This window comes from Gossypium hirsutum, chromosome A05 (genome assembly GCF_007990345.1).
Source record: "Gossypium hirsutum isolate 1008001.06 chromosome A05, Gossypium_hirsutum_v2.1, whole genome shotgun sequence".
Classification (NCBI taxonomy): Eukaryota; Viridiplantae; Streptophyta; class Magnoliopsida; order Malvales; family Malvaceae; genus Gossypium; species Gossypium hirsutum.
This window is the reverse complement of record NC_053428.1, coordinates 8,579,503-8,599,246: the sequence shown is the minus strand read 5'-3', so window position 1 is coordinate 8,599,246 and position 19,744 is coordinate 8,579,503. Positions and strand designations below refer to the sequence as shown.

The 19,744-nt window shown below is 34.4% G+C and overlaps 5 protein-coding genes across 6 annotated transcripts; 2 read left to right on the top strand and 3 right to left on the bottom strand.

Moving 5' to 3' along the window:
• The first annotated feature begins 5,207 nt into the window (after nucleotides 1-5,207).
• On the top strand, nucleotides 5,208-7,043 carry LOC107959181 (uncharacterized). Of its 2 annotated transcripts, none has more exons than XM_016895171.2 (2): nucleotides 5,208-6,671; nucleotides 6,861-7,043. In XM_016895171.2, exon 1 carries the CDS (start codon nucleotides 5,498-5,500, stop codon nucleotides 6,659-6,661), a length of 1,164 nt encoding a protein of 387 aa, XP_016750660.2. In that variant the 5' UTR covers nucleotides 5,208-5,497; the 3' UTR covers nucleotides 6,662-6,671; nucleotides 6,861-7,043. The 2 variants fall into 2 exon arrangements, with proteins under 2 accessions (XP_016750660.2, XP_016750659.2); XM_016895170.2 differs by having other exon boundaries at nucleotides 5,208-6,675.
• Nucleotides 7,044-8,328: 1,285 nt separating this feature from the next.
• On the bottom strand, nucleotides 8,329-11,979 carry LOC107959182 (probable LRR receptor-like serine/threonine-protein kinase At3g47570). The gene is made up of 2 exons (XM_041113197.1): nucleotides 9,266-11,979; nucleotides 8,329-9,190 (listed from the first exon to the last, which is right to left on the bottom strand). The coding sequence occupies exons 1-2, from the start codon at nucleotides 9,957-9,959 to the stop codon at nucleotides 8,766-8,768; spliced, it is 1,119 nt and encodes a 372-aa protein (XP_040969131.1). The 5' UTR covers nucleotides 9,960-11,979; the 3' UTR covers nucleotides 8,329-8,765.
• Nucleotides 10,268-11,971, bottom strand: LOC121203348 (putative receptor-like protein kinase At3g47110). Its single transcript, XM_041111849.1, has one exon. The coding sequence runs from the start codon at nucleotides 11,969-11,971 to the stop codon at nucleotides 10,268-10,270; it is 1,704 nt and encodes a 567-aa protein (XP_040967783.1).
• Nucleotides 11,980-13,427: 1,448 nt separating the features above from the next.
• On the top strand, nucleotides 13,428-16,116 carry LOC107959183 (pentatricopeptide repeat-containing protein At2g29760, chloroplastic-like). The gene has a single exon (XM_016895172.2). It carries the CDS (start codon nucleotides 13,658-13,660, stop codon nucleotides 15,857-15,859), a length of 2,202 nt encoding a protein of 733 aa, XP_016750661.1. The 5' UTR covers nucleotides 13,428-13,657; the 3' UTR covers nucleotides 15,860-16,116.
• A 668-nt stretch (nucleotides 16,117-16,784) lies between these two features.
• On the bottom strand, nucleotides 16,785-19,047 carry LOC107959184 (zinc finger CCCH domain-containing protein 25). The gene is made up of 4 exons (XM_016895173.2): nucleotides 18,729-19,047; nucleotides 18,510-18,619; nucleotides 18,217-18,413; nucleotides 16,785-17,597 (listed from the first exon to the last, which is right to left on the bottom strand). Exons 1-4 carry the CDS (start codon nucleotides 18,899-18,901, stop codon nucleotides 16,950-16,952), a joined length of 1,128 nt encoding a protein of 375 aa, XP_016750662.1. The 5' UTR covers nucleotides 18,902-19,047; the 3' UTR covers nucleotides 16,785-16,949.
• Nucleotides 19,048-19,744: the final 697 nt, after the last annotated feature.

Below are 19,744 nucleotides of genomic sequence, written 5' to 3'. Positions count from 1 at the left end.
GTAGAGTTTAATACGCGGGGTAAAATTATTTTTTATATAATTTATATATATATTTTAAATAATGATGGCTAAAAGATGAGACTATTATTGATGATAGATTATAAGACAGTAGGTAGTTTTAGACCGTTGTTTTAAAAAATAAATGATTAAATATAGAAATATTATATGAAAATTTAGATTATATAATTACTCTTAAATTATTTTTTGAAAATGTAATTATTTGAATATTATTATCATTTTATCAATTGAGAGTAGCACCAATTTCAATAAAAAAAAGTTTACAAATAACAAAAGAAAAAAATAACTTTTATCATATAACCCCAAACTTATAAACACAACTATTTTATTTAAAAAAAAGTATGTATTACAAATGCAACCATTTGATGTTTTAACTTAATGCATTTAATATTATTATTCATTTACATCTTTTTAGAGATAGATATAAATTTGACGTGAATTGAATGAGCTTAAAAATTGTACTTGAGTCTTCAATAGTTTTACGATATAAAAATGAGCTATGAAAGTATTAGAATTTGTGTTTAGAAATATTTTCCCGATATTTAATTCGATGAAAAATTCATCAGAAAATGAAGATTTAGAATAGAGAGATGATAAAATTAAAAGGATATCTAACTTTTTATACCTGACTTGAAGAATGGTGTGGAGCTACCTTCGAGCTAAAACTATGCGCAAAGCACGACGCTAGGTTATGGGTACATGGAAATTGACTAATGTCTTTTGTCCTTAATCGAAAAGCTAGTGAGAGGACTGTATGCAAGTTTTAATAGGGTGTCCCTGCATCAGTCTTGACTCCTGACCTGTGGGGTTGAAAGTTACGTTTTGATGGCTGATATTCTTACCACAATTATGCCTGCTATGTAATTCTTGAATTTTATCCTTAGGTATAACATTATTATATAACTAATAGTTTTAAAATTTTAAAATTAAAATCATTTTTCTAAGGAGGTCGAAAGGTGATGGGCAATTAGGCATTTAATGCCAACCCCATGTGTTACCCAACCACAGGATTGGAGACTGGAGAGAACGACAATTAAATGTACGAATCATGTGGTTCTTTACTTTTTCCATTCAATTAATTTTAATTTTTTCTAAAAATTCTTTATAAATATTTCAAGCTCATCTCAAAAGCTTTCCATTTCAATGATTTTATACAATTAATAATAATGAATTGGGTGACCTCTTTTGTTAGCCATGGGGATCTTGAGCACAAACGCCACGCTCAAGAAAATGCATTGAAGGTGGAGAAATGAAAAGAAAATTCCACATTCTTTTCCCTTTTGTATATTTTTAATCCAGAGCAATCTTTTAATCTTATCAAATTAATTCACTTGAAGAAATATTATTTTTGCTTAACGTTAATTCAACCACGTAACTAATCATGCCGGCTTATTTTATTTATTTTGGTCACGCAATTTACTACATTAATTTGTCAAAATATAAACAAAATATAACCAAAGTAAAATTATCCTTTTTTCTCAATCAGTTTTCACGACTTAAAACGGGTAAGAGTTTGTGGTATAACTATATTGTATTTTAACTCTTGGTAAAGTTAGGCTCTGTTGGATCATCCATTTAAAATGAAAATTTTTTTATTTTAATTTTTTATAATTTATAAAATTTTAAATTAATAATAATAAAATTATATTTTAATTTTCAAAAAATAATAAAATTTAATTTAATACTTAAAAAATTATAAATATATAAATTATAAAATAATAAAATTATATTTTTACTATTATAAAAATATATAATTTAAATCCGGCCTGAATTTTTTTAACTTTCCCTCATATATATTAATAATAGTTGCAATATTACATATTTTAATTTTTAAATAATATTTTATTCATATAACCCTAATATATTGAAAGGTGTGCCGACAAGCGATAATTAATTAACCGAATAGAAAATGAACTTGAGGACGGGACATGGATCATCAGAAAGTTGCATCGGCCAAAGAGATCATATGGCACACTGTGTCCAAAAAGAAAATTCATATGGGACCCACTTTGGTAACAAGATTATAATAGGCAAAATGACTCTCAAGTCTCTCTCCATATCAAAAATAACAATTTGATCCTTCTAAAAAATCTAGTAATTTAATTAACTTATTAATTTCGAAAATGAAAAAAATAAAGATAATTACGCCATTAATGATTTATGTCCAACTTATTTTATGTGAAAAAAATAAATTAATTTAAAATAGAAAATTCACGTGACTTTTATACATCATTCTATATCTCGAACTCATAAATTGAGACTATACAATATTAGTTTATAAAATTTATAATTAAGTTTCAATGTTCGAACTTTAAAGATAATGTTGACAACTTCGAATTTTTTTAAAAATAAGCTTATATATCAAAAAATCCTTAAGAAATTACAAAAAGACATCAATGAAAAATAAAATTAGATGAGTTCAAAATTAAAAGATTTTAAAAATTTTAAAAACAATTATTTGAAAATTCTAAAAAAGTGAGAAAAATCAATAATTTTATAAATATATACCATTCATATATTTTTATATCACATATAAAAATTTTCAATATTTTTTTATTAATTATTTTTTAATAATAATTTATCTATACAAATTCGAATATAAAAATTATTAATTCAAATTTTCAAATTGAATATTTTAATTTTGAATATAATTTTTTAAATTGAAAATTTGAATTAATAATTTTTATATTTGATTTTTTATATATAAATTATTATTAAAAAATTATTTTAATTTTTATATATATACAATATAAAATTATTGGAATGTATATAAATTTAATAAAATTAATGGTTTTTTTCAATTTTTAAAAATTTTAAAATAATTATTATCAATTATAATATATATTTTAAAATTTTTTTAGTTTTAAACTCGTCTAAAACGAATCGTGGGCCACATGCCGAGATTTATTCTGGAGGTAATTTTTGTTAATTATTTTTAAATTGTTTTTTATAAAATTTTTTTATTACTGCACCAGAATTTTGTCTTACGTCTCATAACATGTTATGGGGGTGGGTTATAGCTTAACTTTTTCATTTTTTAAAAATAAAAATCAAGTGAAAAATAAGGCTCGTAGATAAAATTGTTTCCTATTGACACGTAAGATAAATGCAGAATTCATTAATACCGTAAAATAATGATCTTTATTTGTTTTCCAAATATAATTGTCCATGGAAGATCATGTGGCCCACATCATCCTCATCATCACTATCACCACCGTGGATAATATTTTATGTACTATTTCTTTCAGGTTTCCAGCTTAGCGTATAGAAGATTCTGAAGCAAAATTAGAGAAATTAATTAAGATGCTTGGCGGTATAATTACTTTTTTTTTATATATAATTATCATGAGAAATAAAAAAAATCAAATATTTTATTTTTAAAAAAACTAAAATTGTACAAATGTGCATTATTTTATCAATCTCAAAATATAAAAATTCAATTTCTTATTAACAAAAAAAAATCTATTTTCTCTCTAAGATTGATTTTAAGTTTGGTTCAAGAAAAGAAGCATCATCTTTTTTACCGTCTATATCAGATTCCAATATCTTAGATTGTCGTGATATCTGGATTGTGGAATCTGAGTCAAGTTCTGAATTTTATTTACATTTAACTGAGTTATTTTTTATAAATATTAAAATAAAAATGTTTTTGAATATTATTTTATGGGGTTTTTCCCCAATGGGATTTTGTCCTTAAATTTAAAAAGAATGCCAACTGCCATTATTGTCCTATACATATAAAATTGGTTTCAGGGTAATGTTGAAAAGACATGAAGGATAAAGAGGAAGAATTAGACAAAATCATGTGTTAAAGTTGTTCAGAAAATGTTCAAAGTTCAAAGCAAACATCAAAAGTTATATAACGCAGCAGTGAATAACTTTGGATTCTTCCAAGGGGCGGACCAATTCACCGTTTCCTCCGCCTACTACGCAATGCATATTCAATAATTTATATGAAAGAAACAGTACTCAAGCCCCCAATCAAATCATATTTGTGTACATATATAAAAGTAAATAATATATTTTTTAAATATATCAAAATTTTGGTTGAACAGACAAATAGATATAATATAAAATTAAAATACTAAAAAAATAATAATAACAACATAAATATGAAAAATTGAAAAATCTGAATGCATGCACGTGATGAGGCACGTCTATGTCATGACCAGAAATTTTCAATCTTTTTTGCATGAATTAACTGGTTAAGTTTAATCAAGAGCCGCCCACCACATGCAAAAGAAATTCATAATTTCCTGCTAATATTTTGGTGCAATTTGTGATGGTTTGACGTGTTTAAGGCATTAATTTTTTTTTACTGTAGCGAGAAGAAGAGAAAGAATTTAAACTTTGATCATTTCAAGTTTGTAAACGAGAAATAAACGGATAACACTAATATCAAAAGCACAGTTAAGGTTATAAAAAATATAATCTACGTGTCAAAAAGATATTGGAGGGGCACATAAGGAGCATCAAATCAGGGAAGAGGATTATTGTTCGAAATTATTAATTTATTTAGGTCCAATAAAGCTATTTATTTAACTAGTTTTTTTTTTAATATTTGAGATGATATAATATGATTGAGATTGATATGTATAGAGTTTATGGGTTTGAGGAGATTTAAACGCTTAAAATTTTTGAGAAAATGATTACAATTTTAATATAAATACAATTATATATAAGTAGTCGATTCTTACATAATATTTTTACAGGATTATTTAAATGATAAAATTATTTACTTTTTATAATATAAACTAATATTTCATGAAATTAGAGCTTTTTTTGTACAAATGTCGGTTGATGGCCCCTGGCCATAATAGCAGAAGAAAATTAATTTATTAATTTTTCTAATGGGAAAATTCTTGAACCAGTATAAGCTTATTAGTTAATCAACTTTGAATTCTTCTTTTCTTTTTCTTTGCTTTAATATAGTATAAGCTTATTAGCTAACATGGAATTTCAATTTATTCACCAATATAGTAATTACTTTGTTAAATACTTGCGAATTTAACATTTTTAGACTCCTAATTAAGTTATTGGTCCAACACAAAAATTTATCAATAGTTGAGAGGATTTGTAATAAAAAAAACGTTAATTCAAACTAAAAAAATTATATATTAAATATAAAAATTAATTAGTCATCAAATAAAGAAATCTGGTAATTATATTTAGACTGAAACAAGTAAGAAATTATAAGAATATTATCTTATAAAGATATATGGAAAGTAGAGGAGGAGAGGGCATATGGGAATGTGGCATGAAGTTGCGTTACACCTACTTCTACAACTTTATTCTTCTATGCCCCCACTCTTACAAAATCATCTTCTTCCTTTCCCTTTCCTTTCCTTTTCCGTTCCATCATTCCCTCCAACACCTCTCTTTCTCTCTCGCCAACGCAATTGACTGCTTGATGGCCTGAATACTTGAACCACAAAGCTATCTCACCTTGTTATCAAGCTCTCTGAGTGCGCGTCTATCAATGGCGAAAACCAATATTGGGTCATTCTTCAATAAGTTCCTTTCTCTTTTCATCCTTCTTCTCCACCTTGGTTGCTTCGTTTTCACCGCCGCTAAAGACAACCATAAAGCAACCAAGAAACGCAAATCCTCACCTCTTTCTCCTAACTCTCACAAACACCGCAAAGCTCTTTCCTCCACATGGACTTTTCTCAAACGCATTTTTTCTTCTAAAGCCAACTGCATAAACACCATCCAGGCCGCACACCCTCCAACATCAGCAACCACACCCGCGTTAACCTTTGCAAGAAACTCCCAACATTCCCTTGTCTCCATGTCCATGATCAATCCACCTGAAACTCACCTATCAGACAGCCCTCCCCCACTTTCTCAAATACAATCCGGGTCTTGTCCAGAATCCGATATCTCATCCGACTACCCGTTTTTCCCTCTACGTAACGATATCTTCCCATGCACAGCTTGCGGCGAGATTTTTCAGAAACCCCATTTGCTCGAACAACACCAAGCAACCAAACACGCCGTATCCGAACTCGTTGATGGCGATTCAGGTAACAACATAGTTCGGATCATACTCAAAACCGGTTGGACCGACAAAGTTAAGAGCCCTGAAATCCACCGTATTTTGAAGATCCATAACAGCCCAAAAATTCTAACCAAGTTCGAAGAATACAGAGAGGTTGTCAAAGCGAAAGCCGCTAGAAACGGTGCGATGGGGAGGCGAGACGAGAGGTGCATAGCTGATGGGAACGAGCTGTTGAGATTTAATTGCTCAACTTTCACGTGTGATTTGGGACTTAACGGGAGTTCAAGCATTTGCAATCAACAATACTGCAGCATTTGTGGGATAATTAAGTCTGGTTTTTCACCCAAGATGGATGGAATCTCCACCCTATCGACGAGCTGGAGAGCGCACATGGCGATCCCCGAGGATGTAGAGGAAGAGTTCAAGTTCATGAACGTGAAACGGGCCATGCTTGTGTGTCGGGTGGTGGCGGGTCGGGTTGGATCAGAAGGGGAAGAAATAGACAAGGAAGATGGTGGGTTTGATTCGGTGATCGGAAGGGGAGGAGGGAGTGGCGCATATACCAAGTTTGATGAGGAAGAGCTGTTGGTTTTCAATCCAAGGGCGGTGCTGCCTTGCTTTGTCATTGTGTACACCGTTTAAGCGTGAGATCGTATGTATGTAATCTTTTTATGCACTTTTTTATTTTTCCTACCCTTGATTTTCAATTTTTTATATAGTTTTGACTCTTATTTAGTTACTTGGGGACTGGGGTAATGAAAATATCGTGAGATGCAGTGACGTTGGTGACGATGATGATGATGGTGGTGGTTAATTTATGGTGTTTTTGTTTTTTTAACAGGTTTTTGTACCTTTCTGCCTGTGACCAAAAAAGGGTTTACAGCTTAAATTAACCATTTGATCATGGAGATTGATGTGAAGCTTTGATAGATTATTTCTGCTGTGTTAAATTAGGATTTAACTTGTGTATCTGAGAATGTAATGTAAATTCTGTGTTTGAATAAGAGATCAGAATTTTCTTTTCCACCATTTTTAATAACTTAAGAAAGTCACTGGGATTCATACCCAGAACCAAATTGCTCTACAAATTAACTTGGCGAAGTAGGGTTTCTTGTATTGGGATTCAATTTTCAATTTTCAATTTACAAAATATTTTCTCTTAAATCATTTACACTAAATCTTGAGCTCAACAAAATTGCTAATGTAAATCGTACGATCTGCTATGCTTCTGTAACCTTAAATTTTAAGTGGTTTCATCCTGAAGGCGATTTTTTTTTTGGCAGTAAAATTCCTTACGTTTCTGCAGGGAATTCCAATTCAAGGACTGATTAATTAATATCAAAATCTTCAATAAACAAATATCTAATTCTCAAAAAACTCCATAAACAAACTGTGATGATGAAATGTTAATGTGCTCCAATCATGAAGTCCATTCAAAGCTGAAGACAAGAACCATGGCAGAAACAAAAGGCCCAGTACTCGGCTACACCTGCGTTCCGCATTCTTTTAATTTCTCTTGGTCCTACACTTAAAGAGCAATGTTTTATATAAAGGGAACCATTAATCAGTTCATTTGGACCCATCTGAGTTTTCTAGAAAGTATGGGTTACTGAGTTGGACTTCCAAAGTTGTAACAAAAGATACCATCTTGTTAAAAAAAAATTTAAGTAAATGAGTCCAACGTGAGTATGAAAATAAACATTTGAATCGTTTGAACTTGAAAACGATGGATTAGGTTATTACACCTAAATTTTAGCCTCAGCTGGCTGAAAGCGACTAAATGGGTTTTTTTTTGGGCCTGTCTGAGCTCAATGTTCCCATAACTTTTCTGGTATGATCAAGCACTGAAGCTAACTTTGAAGTGGATAACCGGGAACCGACCCACCTCCATTTCCGTGCCAAAAGCTAGGCAAACATATCGTAGGACTGAAAAGGAAAAACACCTTCAAGGCTTCCGTCAAAATCAATCCAACGTCAAGAAAAAACATAATTCAGTTTAATGGCCAAATTCAGACAACATTTGACGTTGGGAAACCTGGGGAAGTGTTCACCGATATTGAAATTCTTATCTTTGAACTGCATGCAGGTCAATTCATTTCTCTCATATCCAAGTTAGATCAGGATGAAGCTAAAGTGACATCACATGAAAAGGTTGATAGAATCCATAAGCAAGGGCTCGGGAACATTAGCCGTTAGAAGCCAAACAAGATTTATAGGATCGAATAGATTATTTCCATTAAATGATATCTATTGACTTGGAGTCAAATTACAAAATCGTCCACTACAATGCTTTGACGGGAAAAGAAGACTTGAGTCAACGGGAATAGAAAGAAGTCAACCGTTATTAAATGTGGAGTTACATAGTTATACTGACAAAAAACAAGTAATATTAATGTTTTTAGCTAGAAGAAGAAAAATAAAGTAGCGACTGGAAATTTAAAACAAAATATATTAAACAAGGCTTAGATTTAGGAGAAAGGATTGTATGAAATAGTGAGGGCATGTTATCCGTATCCCTTTTTAATAGTTTTATGCCACAACAATATTTTTATTCTGAATTTTAGGATTTTAATTTGAATTTAATTTTTTTCAAAATAAAATGTTAAAATTCAAAATAAGAATACTTATTTGGCATAAAATTATTAAAAAGAGAAACAGATAATGTGACGTCAATGTTTCATGCAATACTTCCCTAAATTTAGATACAAGTACTGCACAAATATCAAAGACATGCAAACTCCATTTTCTAAAGATGATTTGCTCTTTCTCTTTCTGTTCGGATTCTGGTCCCTACAAATTTGTCCCTGATAAAATGCAGTTCCTTGGCTGCATCCACAATGTCCATCCGGTCTGTAGGTGATTCAACCGAACAAGCGATTCCAACTTTCAAGATGGAAATGAAGCACTCTTTCATTTTGGTTTCTTCCATGTTTGCTCTCCTTTGGTTCCGGCTGCTGCTCGCGCTTTGTCTTTCGTTATCCCCAGGTAAAAGCAACGGATCAACAGCTTCAAGCACTTGATCCAGCAATGCCATCTTTGAGAACAGGTGAAGTGTTAGTCCATCTTTAAACATGTCATCGGTAGGTCTCTTCCTAGTGAATATTTCAAGCAGTAGAATTCCGAAGCTGTACATGTCTCCGCTTGTTGTTGCCTCCGTTCCAATGCCATATTCTGCTCAAAATTACGAGGTTTAAGACGAACAACATGAATAATCCAGTTTTAAGATGAAGAGCATGGACAATTTACCTGGCGGAGCATAGCCGATAGTTCCTTTCAAACAATGAGTGCTTGAAGAGTTTCCAGATAAACTGTTCATTGATTTTGGGAAAAACCTGGCTAGTCCAAAATCTCCAACACGAGCAACCATGTCATGGTCAAGCAGAATGTTGCTTGGTTTCAAATCACAGTGAACTACGGGCACCTCACAGTGGTGATGGAGGTAATCAAGTGCCAAGGCCACATCAATTGCAATGTTTAGCCTTTGAAGGAAGTTTAAGATCTTTGGTTCTCCGTGTTGGATGGTATCATGCAACCATTGATGTAAACTCCCGTTGGGTATGAACTCGTAGATGAGGGCTTTGAAAGGATTGCCTTGAAAATCAATACTGGAGCAAGCAGATATGATCTTGACAAGATTTCGATGCCTCACATTTCTCAAGGTTTTACATTCTGTGAGGAAACTCCTGGAAGCACCTTGCACTTGTAGGTTCATCACTTTCACCGCAATTACGTTTTGCTCTTGGTTTTGATATAAATTTCCTTTGTACACATTACCAAAGCTTCCTTGGCCGAGCAAGTTGGCTGGAGCGAATCCATCAGTAGCTTTGAGGAGCTGGTGGAAAGAAACCATCATAATTGAATTTCCTAAGCGGAAAGCCAATGAAGGCTTTGCTTTTACTCCTCTTTTCCTCAACCAACAGAAAAGGAGTGATGAGAGCATGAGAATTCCAAGAACCCCACAAACAATCCAGATTAATTTGAGCGGAACACTTTTTTTTGGATCCTTAGGGTGGGTGAAGGGGCATGATGGAAGATGCAATTCAGCAATTCCCCCACAAAGCCTGCCATTCCTAGTTAGTGAAACCGCTGAGGCGTTATTGAAAACCCCTTTGGTCGGCACTGGCCCTTCAAATCGATTGTGAGAGAGATTCAAGTATTTCAAGAAAGATAACTTTTCTAGGTAGTCTGGAATTTGACCGGACAAATTATTGCTGGACAGGTCTAATTCTGCAATGCTTCTCAAAGAACTTAAAGAGTCTGGGATACTTCCATCAAAATGATTCTCCCCAAAGAAAGAGTCTCCAAGGTTGTACAGCCGCTGAGAGCAGCAGGAATGTGGCCAGAGAAGTTGTTGTTAGAGATATTTAGATATACCAAATTTACCAAGTTTCCTATATCTGAAGGAATGGAGCCTATTAAAAGGTTATCGGACAGATCTAGGGCAATTGAAAGTGTAGGTATACTAAATATCTCTTTGGGAACTGAACCCGTTAGCTTATTGGAGCCCAACGCCATCATTATTAAAATTTGACATCTTCCGAATTCGGCAGGTATGCTTCCCTCTAATAGGTTTTCTTCTAAAGTCATCCGAGTTAGTACTGAAAGATTTCCTACAGAGGCAGGGATCGTCCCTGTTAAAGTATTTCCACCCAAGTACAAAGTTTGCAGCTTTTTAAGCATACCAAGGGAATCAGGAATAGTACCGGTGAGGCGGTTCTCGGCCAAACCAATTCCGATTAGATTTACAAGGTTTGCTATCCCCAAAGGAATGGAGCCAGTTATATGATTCTCACCTAAAGATAATTGTTGGAGTGATATGGACAGGTTAGCTATAGAATTTGGTAGCAAACCACTAAATTTGTTGGCAGCAAGGCTAATCACTTCCAATTTGCTACAATTAGTCATGGTGGTTATAAAATCTAAATCAGTAGTCCCACCACCTAGATCATTGCTTTCCATGTTAAGCCATGTTAGATTATGGGCGTTTCCAAAAGAAATGGACACACTGCCACTGAAATGGTTGTAAGAAATGTCAAATCCCTGTAACTTGGAAGCGTTGGATAAAGATACGGGTAGAGTTCCACTAAAATAGTTACCTCCTATATAAATTCCGCTTAGGTTTGGCAAACTATAGCCTAAGCTAAAAGGGAGGCTCCCAGAAAGTTGATTGTCTACTAGAGATAAGAGTCGGAGTGAAGAGAGATTAAAAATTGAAGGAGGAAAGACGCCAGAGAAGTTGTTAGTATCAAGCTTAAGCACAGCTAACCTCTTTAGAAAGCCTAACGTAACTTGCAATCCTCCTTCCAAGTAGTTTCCTTCTAAGTTGATGTCTTGGAGAGTAGAAACGTTCCCAAGAGAAGTCGGCAGATGTCCTGTTAGATTGTTGTGAGCAATCTCCAAATTTTCAAGCTTCACCAATTTGCCAAGCTCCACTGGGATGTTCCCGATCAACTTGTTCGAGGAAGCTCTAAACAGAATGAGGTTAGAACAATGGGTCAAATTGGGTGGTATTCTTCCTCCAAATGAATTGTTATATAAACTCAAAGTTTCCAGCCTTGGAAGTCGGCCAATTTCAGGGGGGATGACACCATGGAAATTGTTGTCCTGGAGGATGATGAACCTAAGGAAGCTGAGGTTCCCTACGTAGGGAGATAAGCTGCCTCTCAACCCTTTCTGGCTTAAGTTCAACTTGGTGACCCTTTGATGCCTTGGGGCACAAGTTATTCCATGCCAACGGCACATGGCCACTGATCTGTTCCACGACTTAGTTACTCCAAATGGATCGTGATTAATTTGTGACTTTATGGCCAGCAATGCTTCCTCATCGCTCTCGTGCCCCTTGATTCTGATTCCAGTAACAAGGGTCGGAAACCATCCTACCAGCAACAAACTGGCACACCAAAATATGGTGGCCACACTGCTGAATGAACAATTGCTGCTTTCAAATTTCATTTTGCTAAACAAGAAAATGGCTGCTTTTCAATACATATGGCGAGTTATATGTATATAATAAAACCAGTAAGAAAAGAGGCTAGACTGGTGACCTTTCAAGCTTGGGTAAATCGGTCTTTGGTCTCCTAACAAATTGCGTGGCACCAAAGCATATGTATTCATTTTGCCACTTTTTTTTTATTCCTTAATATATCTATTTTGACGTAGTGAATGATCATATTGAAAATCAAAATTATTATTTAGATATTAGATTTAAATTTAAATTTGTATCTAATGAGAAATTAAAATTATTAAATATTTATAAAGTTAATAAATAATTAAAAATGATTTTATTATATAATATGGGTAAAATTTTTACTTTTTATATTAAATAATGAAAAACCGAATTTAGCAACGCACGGATATTTCAAAATGTTAAATAAAACTTAAAAATAAAAATTTTGATAATAATAATATTGGATTTTATCACTTTAGATAATTACAATTTGTTTCAAAAAAGAAAAAGAAAATAATAAATAGATAAATCCCAGTCCACACGTAGGTTTGTCATTTCAGTGGACAGCTTTTTCTAGGTCTCCACTGCAAGAGAAGGGAAGGTCGAATCGCACTAAAGGCGTCAACTCCTGCCCATATGCAACCGGCAACCCAGTGTGGACCAAAAGGGCTTCCCGAAATAAAAACACCTTTTAATGCGTATTAGTGCATTCCCATTTTCCGAGAAATTATTGTATAATCGTTTTCTACCACCTAACATGTTGTCTGTCTTTTCTTCTTGCTATATGATCTTGATTCCTCCTTTCACACCTTCACAATCACCGTGATTAACGTTGCCAGCCCATCGTCATAAATGATTTCATAACTTTAACCCCATCAGCTGATAACAAAGAGAAGAAAGGCGAGACAATCTTAAGTTCTCAATTGAATCTAATATACTAAATCCCCCAATTAATAGTTACTGTTTTCTAAAACTGTTTTGGTTCAATATTGATTGTAAAGATCTAACACAATATGCCCAATGAAAAGTTATTAATTTGTATGCAAAATATATTTAGTGGCATTTAGTAGAATTATAGAAGCAAGAACTGAAACATCGAATCTTTGCTTTTACCACTACGTTGAATTACTTAATGGAGGTCAAGATTCTACTCTCATTCCTTTGCTATCTCCTGAATTGACTTTTGCTGTACCCCTCCCAAAGCAAGTAAATATAAGCACTCAATATAGTTACAATAAGAGTCTTTTTTGAGTTTGGTACAGACCCACTGTCAGTCCATAAGATATGCATTTTGAGTATGGTTCTTGATTCCAAGCTCACTGCTATATAATTTGCACTGTTTAGACCCAACTAAACAAGCTTGTCTTTCTCACAATGACCATCCAAGTATAGTTTATCCAGCTGTACTTTGCACAATTTATCTGTTTTAAATAGTTTAGAAATTGTATAGAAAACTTAATAGTATTTCTTTTTCTGAATAATTGAAATTTTACAGTTATACATAACTTCCTTTCAGAATTGATTTAATTTTGGCCTTTTTTTCCTAATATTAAATTTTATTTTTCAACATGTCTGAAAAACTACCGAATATATATATCAATGGGCTTTGGCCTATATTCTTGAAGCCTCCTTCTCACAGGCCTTTTAAGTAGATAAGTCTATACTAAATCAAAATATCTCCCAACAAAAACATGGAAACTCTAAGCACCCCTCTTCCGTCTCTTCCGCGTTACTCAACTTCCCTAACTGTCAATAACGACCACGACCACCCAGTCTTTTTACATATCAAGCAATGCACCAATTCAAGCCAACTCGGGCAAATCCATGCCCAAATGCTCCGAACAGGACTTTTCTTTGACCCATACTCCGCTAGCAAACTCTTTGCGGCCTCTGCATTGTTGCCTTTTTCGAGCTTGGAGTACGCTCGTAAAGTGTTTGATCAAATTCCCAAACCGAATCTTCACACATGGAATACCCTCATTCGGGTTTATGCTTCGAGTCCTGAACCTCTCCAAGGAATTTTAATCTTTCTAAGGATGGTTCATGAGAGTCCTTATTACCCCAATAAATTCACTTTTCCCTTTGTGATCAAGGCTGCCGCTGAGATTTTTAGTTTATGTGTTGGCCAGGCTCTTCATGGGTTGGCAATTAAGGCCTCGTTAGGGGCGGATGTTTTTATTTCCAATTCATTGATACATTTGTATTTGTCTTGTGGGGATTTGGATTCGGCTTATAGGGTATTTACGATGATTGGTGAAAAAGATGTTGTATCTTGGAATTCAATGATCACCGGCTTGGCACAAAGGGGTTGTGCTGAAATGGCATTTCAGCTGTTTCAGGAAATGGAGGAAGAAGGTGTGAAGCCGAATGATGTGACAATGGTTGGTGTTTTATCAGCTTGTGCAAAGAAGCTGGACTTGGAGTTTGGGAGATGGGTGTGTTCGTATATTGAAAGGAAAGGGATAAGGGTGGACTTGACTTTGAGTAACGCAATGCTGGATATGTATACAAAATGTGGAAGTCTTGAAGATGCAAAAAGATTGTTTGATATAATGGAGGAGAAGGATATTGTCACGTGGACAACTATGCTCGACGGTTATGCTAAATTGGGAGAGTACGAGACAGCAAAGCTAGTTCTTGATACAATGCCTAGGCAAGATATTGCTGCATGGAATGCCCTTATATCTGGCTATGAACAGAATGGAAAGTCAAAGGAGGCTTTGTCCTTATATCATGAATTGCAACAGAGCCAAATTGCTAAACCTGATGGGATCACTCTTGTTAGCGCTCTATCAGCTTGTGCTCAATTAGGAGCAATGGAAACAGGTGAGTGTATCCATGCCTATGTCAGAGAGCAGGGGATTAAGTTCAATTGTCATCTTACAACCTCGCTCATTGATATGTATTCCAAATGCGGAGATATAAAGAAGGCACTTGATGTATTCTATTCTGTGGATAGGAGGGATGTGTTTGTCTGGAGTGCCATGATTGCAGGTTTGGCGATGCATGGACAAGGGAGAGATGCAATAGATTTGTTCTCTAGGATGCAAGAAGCTATGATCAAGCCCAATTCTGTGACCTTTACTAATGTGTTGTGTGCTTGCAGCCATGCGGGGTTGGTGAAGGAGGGAAAAACCTTTTTCAATCAGATGGAACCAGTTTACGGGATTCGGCCTGGTGTCCAGCACTATTCTTGCATGGTTGATATACTTGGTCGTGCAGGCCTTTTGGAAGAAGCTGTTGAAATCATTGAGAAAATGCCAATACCTCCTAGTGATTCTGTGTGGGGAGCTCTGCTTGGAGCTTGTCAAATTCATGGAAATGTTGAGCTTGCTGAACTGGCTTGTAGGCATTTGCTTGAGTTGGATCCTGAAAATAATGGAGCATATGTTCTTTTATCTAATGTGTATGCCAAAACTGGGAAATGGGATGGTGTTTCTAGATTAAGGAAGCACATGAGAGTAACTGGACTAAAGAAAGAACAAGGTTGTAGCAGAATTGAGGTCAATGGAGTCATTCATGAATTTCTTGCAGGAGATAACTGCCATCCTCTTTCCAAGGAAATATATTCAAAATTAGATGAGATTGTGGTGAGATTAAAATCAGCTGGTTGTGTACCCAACAAGTCCCACCTTCTGCAACTTATTGAAGAGGATGAGATGCAAGAGCATGCTCTTAACCTTCACAGTGAGAAATTAGCAATTGCCTTTGGATTACTTTACGTGGAAGTGTCTCAGCCAATCCGAATTATAAAAAATCTTCGTGTTTGTGGGGACTGCCACTCAGTTGCTAAGCTTGTATCGAGTCTTTATAATAGAGAGATAATACTGAGAGATCGGTATAGGTTCCACCATTTTAGTGGAGGAAATTGTTCTTGCAAGGATTATTGGTGAATGTTATATACCATCCAATAGAAATTACTCCTCAAACATGTAACTTATGAGTCTCTTGTAAGTTCTGTGTAATGTCTGCCATAGATCTCCGAGAATTTTAAGCTTAGAATTTACATGCTATTGTTTCCGGAACTCAATTTACAGCTTAAGGTGGGCATATCTACTTGTTCATATTTTATCTTTGTACTTGAGACTTGAATCACTTGATCATCCGATCATTCTGTTCATTCTTCAAATGGTAACTATTTTTGCGTCAACTATCTTAGTTTTTGCTTTTGCTTTACTCTCTCCGAGGATGATTCTACTCCTATGATCCATAACCTGCTTTACTCTTTAAGGGGGAGATACCAAAACATTGAAATTTAACTAACTCCTTCACTAAAATCCTTTCAGAGGACCAAAGCACCGCCTCTCAGTCTAATATCAACGATCTTCACATTCCACTTTTGGATGTCTAGGAGAAACAAATCAGTCAGGCTGGTTCCTTCATCTCATTTAAGTAGGTTTTCTTTGCAATATTCGGCTGCTTAAGTTAGCTTAACTATCGAATTAGGAATGCGCATAATAAATTACTTTTGAAGTTCCATAAAGAATAAATTTCTTTTGTTCCTTTTGCAACGATAAGACACATTACACTTCCAAAAAAAGAACACAGGTTTGAATCTTAAAAACGATATTATTTTTAACATTGTTAGAAAAACAACCACAAATCCTAAACATTAACAGTAAAACCGACATAGAAGATTAGAAAAAAAAAAACAGGTTTCCTTCTTTCTTATCCCTCGCTTTTGGCTTAGGTTGGAACTTGGAACCAGCCTGATAGTTTTGCCGTGTAATTCAAATTGGAGCTTCTTGTTTGGTGAATTGTAAGGCCTTGAAGTGCAAGAAACAGGTAGGTAAAATTCTCGTTTAAAACAAAGGAATATGAATGTAAAAACCGCTCTTGAACTTCGTCAAATTTAATCATCGGTTAAACAAGAAATTACCTCAAAATAACAACAATTGTTTATCGCCCATGAACTATTTAAATACAGATATTTGAAACAAAGCTTAGGGTACATCCAGGCAAATTAAGCAAAGCTTGGCTTTTCTAAAAGTTTTTATTTCTCTCCCCATGTCGATGGGAGGATGAATCCCTGTTATAGCCTGTCCGTCTCTCCCCACCTCTCTTATCACGCTCTTCTCTTGGATGAGATTCTGATTCATTCCTTAAGATTCGTTTTTCTCCTCTCCTGTCATGGTCTCCGTTAGGCCTTGGATCAAACTCATCATTACCATGCCTTTTTGATCTACTTTCGTCCTTCCTATCTTCTTTGAGCCTAGCCCTCTCTTCTCCATCGTCACCATGCCTTCTTGATCTATTTTCATCTCTCCTATGACGATCTTCTACTGACCTTGGCTCAAGATCGCTATCATTGTGCCTTCTAGATCTTTTTTCTTCCCTTTTATACCGATCATCATCATTATGCCTTGTTAATCTCTTTCCTTCAATACCACTATAATCTTCTCTAGATGCTGGTCCAGCATCTTTACCATCGTACCTTCTAGACCTCTTTCCTTCTCTCCCATCTCTTTTCTCTAAGGCCTTCTCATCACCCCTTGATGATCGAAAACCTTCTTGAACTGTATGCTCCTGCATGCCGGAACTTTTGTCGCTCTTTTTTGAACCCTCGTATTTGTCATTTCCCCATCTTGAACTTTTATTATCCTGAGGACCCCAACCAGTATTGGCAGCTCTCTGGGTACAAAACAGAAAAAGATATAAATAGCAGAAGCATAAAAGACTAGGTCATGCACACAGAGGTTATAGTATATTGAAAACTACATTCTGTACATGAGACATTTAAGACACTAACCCTCGCACAAGAGAGTAAGATAGCCAAGAACAAAGAATAACAGAGGAAAAATGGTATATTTCTCGAAAAGCGACTACAAAATTTACAAAGCATGACACAATCAATTGGACAATAGCATTAGTTCATTTGGATGGAAAATAATCCACATATGGTAGCAAAGTCTAGTAGTAAGTCACCATGCAATTTTATTTATTTATTATGATTTACAATCCATAAACTGAGTTCCATAGATTACTTCATAAAAAATAGCAAAAAGCTCGTACATTTGAAACCATGACATAATTTAGTTCATTCAGTTTACTATTGCATAAATAGATTGTTGAACAAACAAACCAAGGCAAAAAGGTAGTGAAATTACTACCTAGAATATGCCATTCAAGCTTTAAATTCATCTGGACCTGGCACGGTGACTTAAAAAGCTTGTTCATGATTATTGTGATATAGGCATCCAAATGAATTACATGTATAAAAAAAGCAATACTAAATGGAGATAAATCTTACTTGCTCATTGTGGGAAAATTTACATCCAGCGCCGCGAGTACATTCACCTCTCTGGAAAGCATAACAAACCCCCCGGGCCTCCTTTTTTTTCTGCTCTTCCTCTTCCTCTTCCTCTTCATCTTCTTCTTTCTTCTTATACTTTTCGGCATGATCAACCCTTATAATTCGACCCAAAATCTGTGCTCCGTTAAGATTATCTTCAATGCCAAGAAAAAGAAAAAATAAATAATTATATAATTTTCATCGTTATATGTGTTTCAGATTTGAACAGTTGAAGGGATGTAAATCCTAACCTACAGCAAGAATTGTACTTCTCTGGTCCTCATAAGCAAGAAAAGCGAAGCCTTTTGATTTCCCAGTACCCTTATCTCTAACAAGATTAACGTCTACAATTTCTCCATATCTGAAAAAAAAAATTAAATATTCAAGTCAGATGCTGATGAAGTAAACCTAAACCGATAAAGTATCCCAAAGTGGGGAAAAGAAAAGGAAGCTTGAGAAAGAAAACGTACTGGGCAAAAACAGCGAGGAGATCACCTTCGGTGAGGTCATACGGAAGGCCACCGACAAAGATGTAAGCGGAATCTTTGTACTTGGCGTGCCATGATGCTTCCTCCGATATGCCTAAGTCTGCTTCTTTCGCATTAATGTTTTGCAATCGCTTGACTAACGTTAATGGATTCATGATTGCCCCCCTTTTTCAACCAAAAACCCTAATTTTTTGAACCCAAAAATTTAGCAGAACTTTGGGGGGGTGTTTCAACTTCTTTTTTTTCCCTAAATGGAGTTAATTTTGACCGTTGAGACCATGAGTATTGTTATTTTGAGTGTGAGCGGCCCAAGTTCTTAGCCCATTAGTTATCCATAATTTGGACTAATATACTCTTAGTTCGCTTTTTCCATATGGATTTTTCCTTTTTCTATATATTTCGAAAGCAAGGTTAAGAGATTATATTTTATTTTTAAATTAAGTAGCAAGTGATATGTGTCAATGTCATTATTTTATATAACTCGAAAACTTATTTGATAATATATAGATAATTAAAAAAATGTATGATTAAATTCTTTATATCTATTTACCTCAAATGGTTTTGCTAAAATTAGATTATATAAGTGGAAAAAATTATATAAAAAATGTATTTGTTAATTAAATTATAGTGAAGCTTTTAAGGATTTCTCGGGTTTCATCCTTCAACATTTGGTTTTTTTTATATAATTTTATGAAAAAACAAAAATATTTTATTACACAGAATTTGAACAATATCAGCATGCTCCGTAAATTCTTCCAACTAAAAATCCTGACTATGATTTGAGCAGGTGTTACTGTAATATCAAAATATATTGGTTGAATCCTCCAAATCCTTACTTCATGTTCCAATTCACGATTCTCCCCATTGCCTTACACATTCTTCATATCTAGAATCATTAAAAGCCATTTAACTATTCACCAAACATCATCAATTTCACAACTTTTATTCCCAATAAATAAGACCTTTTTACTTATTTATCTCCTCTAACTTACAACAAT

Coding starts and splice junctions, on each gene's coding strand:
- LOC107959181 (XM_016895171.2), top strand. CDS start 5,498: ATGGCGAAAACCAATATTGGGTCATTCTTCAATAAGTTCCTTTCTCTT.
- LOC107959182 (XM_041113197.1), bottom strand. CDS start 9,959: ATGCTCTCATCACTCCTTTTCTGTTGGTTGAGGAAAAGAGGAGTAAAA. Junction 9,191..9,265: donor TATCGGCTATGCTCCGCCAG/GTAAATTGTCCA, acceptor AATTTTGAGCAG/AATATGGCATTGGAACGGAG.
- LOC121203348 (XM_041111849.1), bottom strand. CDS start 11,971: ATGAAATTTGAAAGCAGCAATTGTTCATTCAGCAGTGTGGCCACCATA.
- LOC107959183 (XM_016895172.2), top strand. CDS start 13,658: ATGGAAACTCTAAGCACCCCTCTTCCGTCTCTTCCGCGTTACTCAACT.
- LOC107959184 (XM_016895173.2), bottom strand. CDS start 18,901: ATGAATCCATTAACGTTAGTCAAGCGATTGCAAAACATTAATGCGAAA. Junction 18,620..18,728: donor CTCCTCGCTGTTTTTGCCCA/GTACGTTTTCTT, acceptor TTTTTTTTTCAG/ATATGGAGAAATTGTAGACG. Junction 18,414..18,509: donor AAGTACAATTCTTGCTGTAG/GTTAGGATTTAC, acceptor TTGGCATTGAAG/ATAATCTTAACGGAGCACAG.